Raw genomic sequence first — 12066 nt, 5'->3', positions numbered from 1 at the left:
GCTTTTGTGAAACAGAAAGGTTCTTCAGATGTTAAAAGTTCTTAATGGAAGCATTTAGACAAAAAAAGTTCTTCTATGTAAAATAATGCACTCAAATTCAACTTTTTTAACTCTAGTGGCTTTCTCACACCATCATTTTGCTTCATCATCAAGCCAACGGCAGAATCTTTCGATAGATTGATTAGAAAAGGATTCTATTGGAGAAGAGCTCTCGTAGTCGTATTTATCTGAGAAGTCAGTAGTTGGTACAAACGTAAGGCCGTGATTCAAAAGTGAATTCTGTAAAGAAAAATCTTGTCAGGTGTTCTTCAAACTCATCAGGCATTACGTGAAGATTCAGAGCTGATCTCTGTTTCAAAAAGTATTAAATAAAAGGGAGTCAATAATTCTGGTCAAGACTGTAATCTGAATGAATCAGTGTATTTGATCTTGATTATGTTAATAGCAATGAAAATGAGAGAAAGTGGGAAACAAAGCGTTTTAACACAGAAGGAAACACCACACTTTATCTTCAACTGGTTGCATGGTAGAGCTGGGTTTTGACACAAATTTCACCATTCAATTCGATTCTGATTCACAAGCTTCGATTCAATTCCCGATTCGATTCAATATAGATGATTTTGGATATATAGCAGGTACAGTACATGCCAAATTTTCTAAAAGGAAAAAACAAATTACTACATTACTATAATATTGAAGGTTAAAATGAACTGATTTGTATACAAATGCTCAAATTTTAAGTTTTTATAATAATAAAGTTACAATTACATCATTTCTACTCTAATTAATTTTCTGATGTATAAACATTTAAATGGTGGCTATCATAAAAACTTGACAGATTTACTCAAACATGCATTAAACATTAAAGAACAGTAAAAAATTATAATGAATATGCTATATGGTGCATATATTTAGCACAAAAGCTCCTCTCTAGAGTTAATGTTTCTAGCTGACTAATGAGTTTATGGTCACCAAATATGTTTTTTCAAAGGCAAATGTGACATTGTAAGCTGTTATATTGACATCTGTCCGCGGCTGAAACACTGATAGAGTGATTACATGAGACAGGAAAGTTGTACTCTTTCTTTTAACAAACCTTTGGATGTTCATTCGTGTTTATTTTGTGCTGTAACTTGTGTTAAAGTGGAAGAGAGCCTTCTACCTGAGGCGCTACGGCAATCTGTCACTCCACATTAAGCAGCACCAAAACAGCATTTATTGTTTGAGTACTGTAATAAAATGGACAGAACTTGAAATCGGAGACTTTGTTTCATATCAGAAGTAACAAATCACAAAGCTCATTGCGATTGATTGGATGGGAGGCACGCTATAATGTTTCGTTCATCTGAGAACAGGCTAGACTAATCGATTCTTGGGATTCAAGAATCGAATAATATCGAGAAATCGATATTTTCTACCCAGCCCTATCGCATGGGTTTCTTTCTTCACTGGTGGACTTTTAGCCACTGCTTCTTCCAAAGATTCGCAAAATGAATGAGAAGATTTGAATGATGTCCAGATACAGGTTGAGCGCGGCGAAGACGTGTTCCTCGGGACTCACGGACAGATTCTTGTTCCCGAGAAGCAGCTGCGTGTCCACGGCCAAGAACTGCAATATAATAAGACCTTATTTCATTTAATTCTGTTGCATATGAATCAAAATGAAGCGTTTATTTTAATTATTTTAAAATTATTTATTTCAATAATAATACATGAATAAATAATATAAATAATAAATTATTTATTTATCTCGCATTATAATTGATTAATTAATTTTTTAGTTTTATTTAGATATTTTTATTTTATTTTAATAATATTTAATTAATTTTATTTTACATTATAATTGAATACATTGCTAGTAATGTTTTATTTTAAATTATTTATTTTAATAATAAACCATTTATTTACTTATTTTACATTATAATTTAGTATCTTTTAGTAATGTTTTAGTTTGCTTGTTCAGTAATTATTTTAATAAAATATTATTCATTTATTTATTTTACATTATGATTTAATACATTTTAGTAGTTTTCTTTTGTTTGTTAAATTACTTATTTTAATAATAAATCATTTTTCATTATAATGTAACACATTTATTTTTATTATTTTGAATGATTTATTTTAATAATAAATTATTTATTTATTTTACATTATAACTGAATACATTTTTAGTATTCAGTATTCAGTGTTTTTGTCATAAATAATATATTTTACCAATAATTTACTTATTTATTTTACATCATACAGTAATGTAACACATTTCAGTAAGTGTTTATTTTAATTATTTTAAAATGATGTATTTCAATAATAATATAAATAAACAATATAAATAAGAAATTATTTATCTATTTTGCATTTTAATTTAATACATTTTTAGTTTATTTTGATTGGTTTTTATTTATTTGAATAATAAATAATATATTTTATTTTACATTATAATTGAATACATTGTTAGTAATGTTAGTGATGATTATTTTTAAATGATTTATTTATCATTTATCACTTATTTTACATTATAATTTAGTATCTTTTAGTAATGTTTTGTTTTGCATGTTTAGTAATTATTTTAATAATATATTATTCATTTATTTATTTTACATTATGATTTAATACATTTCATTAGTTTTCTTTTGTTTGTTAAATTACTTATTTTAATTATATATTATAATTTAACAGAATTATTTTATTTTGTTTGTTTTTTTTATTTATTTTTTTATAATTTTATTTAGCATTTTGATTAAATGCATTTTAGTAAGTGTTTTATATTTTCTTTAATTTTACATCTGTATGATTTAATAAATTTTTTAGCTTTTAATCAACTCATCTACCCCGGTCTGAAAAACCCTGCACAAATCAAACGTGTTTTGGAGAAGCGATGACTTACGCAGGTGAAGATCAGCGCTCCCACAGATGCATAGATGAGGTCCAGGATCCTGTGGTACAGAAAGATGCACATGATCCCGAAGAACAGCATGACGATGAAGCAAACGAACAGCACGCCGTAACAGGAAGTGAAGTCATATTTGGTCTGTGATTGGACAGGAGACAGTTATTAAAATCAGCTCATGTAGACTCAGTAAAAGATGTCATTTGTTCATTACTGTACAAGACGTTAGTCCATAACTAGTATTTACTAAACAAAGGTTCTGAACAATACAATAGAAGTACTTCAGGAGTATTTTAGCACACTTTTCCGTTCACATCAATGCAGGAAAACAGAGTTGTTTTTGTTAACTAAAAATAAACCATAAAGAAATACATTCACTACTTGAAATAAAATGAAAGTTAATTGAAATAAAATACTGTATAGTTTGCAGTAAAAAAAGATATATTTATAAAACATTAAAACCATTACAAACATTACAAACATTACAAACCATTAAAAAAAAACATTTTAATCACTTGAAATACAATAAATGTTAACTTAAATAAACCATAAAAAAAAAACATTTTAATCACTTGAAATACAATAAATGTAAACTTAAATAAATGTAAATATTAAAAAACTTTAACTGATTTTATTTCAGCTAGTGGCCAAGGAAACTCGTTTCTCATTTTCATTTAGTTTAACCTTAACTACTAAAATAACTCAAACTAAACTTTTAAACTTAAAAATTTAACTGAAATTAAAAAATGAAAAAGTAACTAAAAATAATACAAATGTATAAAAACTATGTAGACATATTGTTTAAAAAAAAAAGAAAGAAAATTAAAACTAAACTACTAAAAAATTACTAAAACTAGAAATTGAATTACAAAGACACACACAAAAAATAATTCAATTCAAAATATTAACACAAATTCTAAAAGTATATCATTGATACTAAAATAACACTTGGCAGATGTTTTCAACAATCTTTCTGTTGCAGTAATTTTATTAACATTGCAATTAAAAACCTAGAAATCCAAGTCATGAAAGTGTGTGGTTCTTAAAACAGAAAGATGAGCGCTGACCTGCAGAGAGAAGACGATGACCGTGAAGCAGACCACCACAGTAATGCCGACAGCCATCATCACGACATCAGTGTCGTAGAAGCTGGAGATCACACCCACCATGTAGGACATCGCCAGCGTCAGGATACTCTGAGATGCAAGAAACCGTTTATTACGATGCATGAAAGGAGAATTTAAGTTTGTTTTACATTTGAAAAAGCCTCATCAGAGATTCACCAGACAAATGAGGTTCCACGGATGCTTCCTGCGAATCTCTCCGCAGCACAGGATCACTAGGTAGGGCACGAGGAAGACTATGTAGCCGGCCAAGTACGTCCAGGCATTCTGCATCACGAACAGCTTGACGTGAGGCTCGAAAGTGAACACGGCCACGAAGCCGCAGGTGATGGCCAACTGAAGACTCAAGACCGAAAAAACCTGCAAAACACAAATTAAACCACATCAAAACTCACTGCTTGGTTTTAAATTGGTGTCATACCAAGGTTACTGATACAACTACTAGAACGAAAAACATTTTCTTTACTTGAAATAAAATAATAACTGAAATAAACAATTAAAATAACTAAAACTAAAATTAAACATTAAAAAAATATATATAGACATAAAAACTAATGTAAATTACATAAACATACAACAAAGCAGTAAAAATATTCAAATAAAACATTTCTCCTTTTGATTTAGCATAACTTGATGTACTAAAATAATTAAAACTAAAACTTAAATAAAAATGAAAAGCTATACAGATATATTAAAAAAAAAAACTAATAAAATGACAAAAATGCCTAAAAATATTACTAAAATTTTAACTAAAATAAAATGGATTTTTCTTTTTTTTTTAATGAAAACTAATTCAAACTACTAATTTTGATTTAGCTTAACTTGATGTACTACAATATCTAAATAAAACTGAAATAAAAATGAATCAAAGCTACACAGACATAAAAAAAGACAAATGCCTAAAAATATTACTAAAACAAACTAAAATTAAAATAAAAAAAACTAAAAATTCATAAAAAAAATAAAAACTATATTTTTTTAAATGTATAAAAATGACAGAAACGTCTAACAAAACAAAACAAAGTAAATAAAACTAAAAATTCATTAAAAAAATAAAAACTATATTTTTTTAAATGTATAAAAATGACAGAAACGTCTAACAAAACATCTAAAACTATATTAAAATTAAAATGAAAAAAAAAAAATCTAAAAATAAAAAGACTAATTAAAAATATACATGTGAACATGACGCTTTCTGATGATTCTGATGAATCATGCCTGGAATTCAGGCCAGATAACTCTCACGTTATCCTGAGACCCAGGCACAGATATGTGCCCAAGGTTCCCATCATGCCCTTCATGGATCAGGTGGTGAACCTGCAAGCGCTGCCCTCGGAGGAGAAAGACCCTTCCCTAGCTTTGCTATGTCCCGTTCATGCTTTGCACATATACGTTGACCAAACGCAGAGCTTCAGGACCTCAGAGCAACTCTTCATCTGTAACAGAGATTTGGACAGGACTCTCCCTGCAGGCAGGATGTGGATTCCACAGCATCCCTGAAAAGGGCCCAATAGCCGCAGAGGGTCCAGGTTGGCTTACTTGAAAGGGTGTGGCGCTTTGTTAGGGATCCCAATTCGTTGGTACGTTCTGATGTGACGTCGAACGTAACCAACTGAAAGGGAACATCTCGGTTACGTAAGTAACCCGCATGCAAATCTCGCAAACTAATGTGCATTGGCTTGTTTAGTTTACACTCAGAGGTGATAGAGCTCTCAGGCAAAATCCCAATTTGTCGGTACGCCTGACCGAGTCGACATGGCGTCTCTGTTCCCTCCTTCCCTTCACATAAGTAACCGAGACGTTTGCTCTGTATCAGTGTTTACCTTCCGAATGAAGAGTCTTCTGACGGCTTTATTATCGAGTCCTGAGCTGGCAAACTGCTTCTTTTCATAGCCTGGGGGAGGATCGCTGTGTCCCATTGCCACTCTATCACAAAACAAAACTTAGTTTAGAGCTTATTAACAAAAAGTATCTGTCAAAATAACATATTGCAAATTGCACATATGAGGTTGAAATATCTCACCGTATGGAAGTGGCTTTTTGTACGGTCCGCCTGTGTAAGGATCTGTAATGTAAGGGGCTGCTGTAGGATATGGATGCTGTGGATTTCCAGAAACTCCTTGTCTGTACATGTGATTCCCAAAAGCGGTTGGTGGAGCATACGGGGGTGCGACGGGTACAACGACGGGAACACCAGCATTCGATCCTCCATGAGGAACAGTAGCATCATAAGGCGGCGGTGGCATCATGAAGCCCGGCAGCGCCTGCTGATTCACCTCGCTGTACTGAGGAGGGTTTTCAAAGCGACTGTAGCCACTTTTGTTTTTTGCCATGATTGGATCTCAGTTCTGTGAAAAAAAAAAAAAAAAAGAAATTATATATACATATATAAAGTCTAGTGTGACCGCGGTTTAAGTAATAGTGTGAAATAACAGAATCAAAATTGATCAAAGTAGAATTGTGCAAGTTTTGATCATTCATATGTACTTCTTATTTCACTTACTTTATATTGTAATATTAATAAATATTATTCTATTAATGATCAGGTATGTTTAATATGTGATGGTGGCACGACAGTGAGCCTGACGTGGTGGTCCGATATCTGGAAATCTGATCTTACTATCTGGGCATTTGCTTAAAGATTGGACCTGTATACACAGATTGGATATATATATATATATACATATAATTAAAAACATCGCTAAAATGCCCTCATGCTGGAGTCCCCCTGAAAATATATAATAATAAATTATATATAATACATTATATGTGGTGTCTATATATTTATATATTTAACAATATACATTAAATTGTCTACATATTGCAAGATTTTACGGAGCCCCTTAAGGGACATGGTGGTTGAAAATATTCAGGATGGGAGCAAATTATTTTTTTTTTTTTGCGTTCTCGCAAAACTAGTTGAATTCGGACAAACTCTTCCTGTTTACTTGCAGCTTGCAGTAGTTCATACAGCTCTGTATGTTCACAATCGATCGGTTCATAGAGTTTTATTTTGAACTTGGACTCAAGTATAAAGAAATACAGTCAGTGCTTAGTTCAAGGCACTGTTTTAGGACATTCTAAAATTCGATATTAATAAATACTGATAAAATTATTAGGCTAATATTAACCTTATTAATAATTTTACTATTAATAAAGCACAATAATATGAACGCAACGCCCTGCACGTTAACCTTTTTCTCCCCCATAGAAAACACTTAAGGTAGAGTAATGAATGAAGAAGGAGATTTAAAAATCCCAAATCTGTTTACAGTTTATATTAAGCAGAGAAAAGCACGTGAGCTCAGAACAGAATGCACAGTTCACTGTTTTCTCCTCAGTACAACACATTATAAAAAAAACTCTTAGAAGGTTGCTTTTCTGTGCATATGTCTATATTTTTAATAATTAAAAAAAAAAAAAAAACTTTTACAAAAAACACTGTCCTTTGTCCTCTCCCTGTGGTCTTGGTTGATAATGCAGGTTGATTTGTGCTGATTTGTTACTGTATAAAAGGGTTTTAGTGAACAGAAAAGGTTTGGCTTGCAGTATTGATTTGGAGAGAAGGGGGCCTTGGGGTAAAAAAGGTTGAGAACCACTGCTTTAGGTAAAGGCAGGGGTATTAAGAATTGAACATGTTTTTTTATTATTATAATTTATTTATTTTACGTATTTAAAGATACATCCCAACAAGCTTCATTATTTATTTATGTTAAGACACATTAAGCATTTTAGAATGTCCCAAAACCGTGCCTTGAACTATAAGCACTGGCTGTATTTCTTTATACTTGAGTCCAAGTTCAAAATAAAACTATAAACCGCTCCGTTGTGAACATACGGAGCCGTATGAACCACTGCAAGCTGTAAGTAAACAGGAAGAGTTTGTCCGAACCAGTGGCGGAGACAGAATGTTTTCATAGGGGTGGCCAGGGAGGGGCCAGCAACCAGTCTGGGGTGGCACAGAAATCTACATTATTTCAATATAAAAATGTGTTTGACTGTAATGTACAGGACTGTTTTAGTGCCTAAAACACAAGTGAGTACAATTCATTTCTACTTAACTGTAACTGAGATATTTGTGAATTAGATCAAATAATTCTGAGTGAATTTGACAATTTTTGTATTATTCCTCATCTCCAGGTGTTTTAATAAAGGGGCTCACTATAGTTTTATTGCTAATTCAGCTTCTCAAAACTCCCAAATGCTTGCTCTCCAACATTGCATACTCATAGATGAGACATGCAGATAGTGATACAAATGTGAAAAAGCCCGGAAGTCAACAGTAGACATAAAGGCCAGAATATAAAATTAGTTATTTTATGCATTTAAATAGTTTCATTATCTCATATTTTTTAGTATAAGTGCACTGTGCTCACATTTATTTTGTGCATTAAATTACAAATAAAAAATAGATATCTGCATGTGCCTTATATTGTGATCTCGAATTGCAGAATAGCTGTATTTTAGTAGCTACATGCATTTGAGAGACGTTCTTGTGTGCTGGGTAAACGTGCACAGTTTGCAGCTTTAATCGCCTTTTTGGTATTTCATGATTTAGCTGACAACAGAACTAGGTATGTGCTTATGGTTATGCGCGGGTTATTCATGATGAAGTGATATAGAGAGTGCGCAACATATTTGCGTGCTGTTGAAGAGTGCGCCGTAAGCACAGTAAACCGGCTGATGGGACAGGAGAGTGTGTTTTACTGACATACAGTATAGTCTAACAACATCTCATCCGTCCGCAGGTCACAGTGGTTCTACTGAAGCTCATTTGGCTGCTGTATCCGCATCTGAAAATTCTCCCGTTTGATGTGGTCATAAAGAGACACGGCGGTTCCGCATCTTAATAAATGCATTTCTTGTCAAGAAAAAAAAAAGTGACAAAACCTGCAGTTTTGAGTGGGGTGGCCAAAGGGGCTCTTAACCCACTATGTAAAAAAAATATAAAAAAAGACGATTAAATATTTTACAGCAGAACGATTAAAATATATGTAGCCTACTAAAAAAAAAATGTAGATTCGTTTTTATTGGTTTATTATTTTCTATTGCTTTCCATATCTCAAAATCGCAATTTTTATAATTCCCTTCCCTCATAACAACATCAAAAAAGTGGCGAAAAACTACACAAATCACTAGTAACACGACATAACTGTGCTTTACCAAGCAATGACGATAATATATTACAGTATTCGATATGAATATACGAATACTAACAATAACTAACAATAACAAAATAACAATGTAAGAGAAAAAAAGAGACAAATCAGTGTAAAGTCATTTCAGTGATGAAGAGAGAATCTGAACTTACATTTCGCTACGGACTGGAGAGTAAAACTGAGGTTGCTGTTAACTCGCCAAGTAACCTTAAACTTGTTTTGAAACAAAACCACTTTTTTTCTCTCTTTTTTTCCACTCCTACTCCCGTGAACGCGCTTCCTGTCTTCCCGTAAGTACAGTCCTGCAGCGCTTTTGAGTTGCGACACCAATGACATACATACACTATATGCACAAAAGGATTGGGACCCCCTGCCCCCTTCTTTAGAACGGAAAAATGCACTTCCAGAACTGTGGCAACAAAGATGGAAACATAATTCATGCATTTCAAAACTGTATTGTAGTGCACTGTTAGAAAAATAAAGGTGCTTCAAGAGGTTCTTCAAGTGATGCCATGAAGAACCATTTCTGGTTCCACAAAGAAGCATTCAGTCAAAGATTCTTTAAAGAACCATCTCTTGCTTACCTTTTTATAATCTGAAGAACCTTCTTTCGCCACATAGAAGCTTTTGTGAAACGTAAAGGTTCTTCAGATGTTAAAGGTTCTTTATGGAACCATTTAGCCAAAAAGGTTCTTCTACGGCATCGTGAAGCTCCTTGATTTTTAAGAGCGTGGTTCACCAAAATGAATTGTTAGAAGCTTTTCACAATACTTGGGTATGCCCATTATAATGAACATAAATAAATATTGCATTTTAATATTTTTAGCATAAAATAATGTCTTATGTCTATCTTAAACCAAGCATTTTGTCATGTCATTGAGGCACTTCACTGAGTTTGTACTTAGAAAATTATTTACAAAATGTGCATAGTGTCTTTGATTTTTGGCAATAATGTAAGCATATATTTGTGTTCCTTTCTTGTGAAAAATATTTTTCTAAAAAGATGCAAGATATTTGATAAAAAACAGACTTTAAAGTGATGTCCCTCAGTCTGAACTCAACCCCGTCACACTAATCATTCTACACTCATAATAATTTAGAGTCCACTCATATGTGACATCATTTCCCAGAAATGACATCATTCAGGTCTCTTTAATAATGATGCAGAAAATGTTTAGTAGTATCTTACTTTTTAATCATATTTTCGAGGCGTATTATAGTCAGGGTGGGTACTGTCAAGCTTAACAACTCAATCCCATCACATAAAATTAAGATGGAAAATGATTATTTTTCAGCATTTTATTTTAATCCACAAGTATGTACAATGTACTTATTTTATTGCTGTCATATATGGTCTACTCTTCTACACTTCATGAGGAGCAGTGGCCATTTTGAGTGAAAAACCTCAACCCTGTCACAATATATGTATTTCTCATTGTTACGGGATTATAAACTTGTGACAGGATTGAGTTATTTTCTTATTATTATTAATAATAATGCTTTATAAAATAGTCATGTTTTCAGTAAATATATACTTACCAAAATCATGACAACTCATATTTTTGTTATAAATACTTGGGTGTAATAGTTCTTTTTAGAACCATAATTGTTGACACATTCAACATGAATGGTAACATGTTGTATAAAAACTACATGATGACACATAAAACCATGTAGCATAAGAGTGGAAGTCCTGAAGTCCATGGCGCCTGAACAGCTGTGAAGTCTGTATTCTGTAGTCTATTTCCCACGTAGATTCTCTCAGATGACTCTTTGTCCTCATGAAGCTTGTTCGTGGATGTCTGAGGTGATGCTTTACACCAGGGTGCTGCTTATGAAGATGACATGGCATGCACACATACCTGCAACACAAGAAAAAAAAGAAACAGCAGGCCAGCAGTATTCATGCATAGACATTTTTAGACTTCTGTTGATCGTATAGTGGTTTTAAGTCTGGTGATCATATAGTGTTTTTCTCAATCTAGTTTTAATAATTTGACATCTATGGTCCAGTAAGGTGGGGATAAAACTACTGATAGGGGAAACCTATGGGAAAGTCTTCACCACAAGGTTGGCCCCCGAGGCCTGTTGCACTTCGGTTCTTCCCTGGGCTCCTCACTGGTCTGTGTGTGTCCTAGTCTGTCCCTGTAGTTGGTGTGCAAACTTTACTGTGCGACATCTTCATCCTCTAATGGAACATCAGTCATAACAAACATCATAACTTAAAGAGGATAGGTGAGTGACTGGAGTGTGCTGTAGTATAGCTTTGAAGGCTGTGAGTGTACTTAACTAGCGTTCTCTCAGTGGGAGGAAGTGACAGTCACCTTCCTGTAGTTTTATTTACAAATAATCTTTCATCTTTGTTGTATTTATTTTACATTACTGGGGAAATTAAGCACTCCCAGCCCTAACAGTTAACGCCTGAGCAAGCTGCTCCAACAGTTAGGTGACGTGGGAAGGGGCTGCTTCAGAGTGGTAAGTACAGTAGACTGAGTAGGAGCTGAGTAAAGCTGTTCATTTCTCCTAATGTCTTCTTGCTTTTCCTACACTCTTTCATCCGGTGTCCAGGTTTACCACATTAATGCCAACTGCCCTCCCTCTTAGGACTTTTACGTTTCTGTCGGTTCTCTGTGTTGACCTGAAAGGATGCTGCTGCAATCTTTACTCGGGCTTTAACATCAGAGTCTCTTTCCCAAGTAGCTAATCTGCCCAACTTGTTTTGCAAGCTTCCAGGGGACCATGTTAGATCTAAGAACGGCAAAGCAGATCTGTACTCGGATAAAAGGCCATCAAAGCATGTTCGAACTAGTTGTCCTTTATGATCCAATACCTTCTCTGGAGTGTCAGCTATTCCACTGTAAGCTGCAGCTGACTGACAAAACCTTTCAGTGTATTC

General features: G+C 33.3%; 1 protein-coding gene across 1 annotated transcript; it reads right to left on the bottom strand.

The window, feature by feature from the left end:
* Nucleotides 1–399: 399 nt before the first annotated feature.
* Nucleotides 400–6357, bottom strand: LOC109105525 (protein lifeguard 1-like). The gene is made up of 6 exons (XM_042741800.1): nucleotides 6065–6357; nucleotides 5835–5953; nucleotides 4171–4371; nucleotides 3955–4083; nucleotides 2885–3028; nucleotides 400–1609 (listed from the first exon to the last, which is right to left on the bottom strand). Exons 1-6 carry the CDS (start codon nucleotides 6342–6344, stop codon nucleotides 1460–1462), a joined length of 1023 nt encoding a protein of 340 aa, XP_042597734.1. The 5' UTR covers nucleotides 6345–6357; the 3' UTR covers nucleotides 400–1459.
* Between the last annotated feature and the right edge of the window lie 5709 nt (nucleotides 6358–12066).

This window comes from Cyprinus carpio, chromosome B16, assembly GCF_018340385.1.
Source record: "Cyprinus carpio isolate SPL01 chromosome B16, ASM1834038v1, whole genome shotgun sequence".
In the NCBI taxonomy this organism is placed as follows: domain Eukaryota; kingdom Metazoa; phylum Chordata; class Actinopteri; order Cypriniformes; family Cyprinidae; genus Cyprinus; species Cyprinus carpio.
This window is presented reverse-complemented; position numbering and strand designations above follow the sequence as displayed.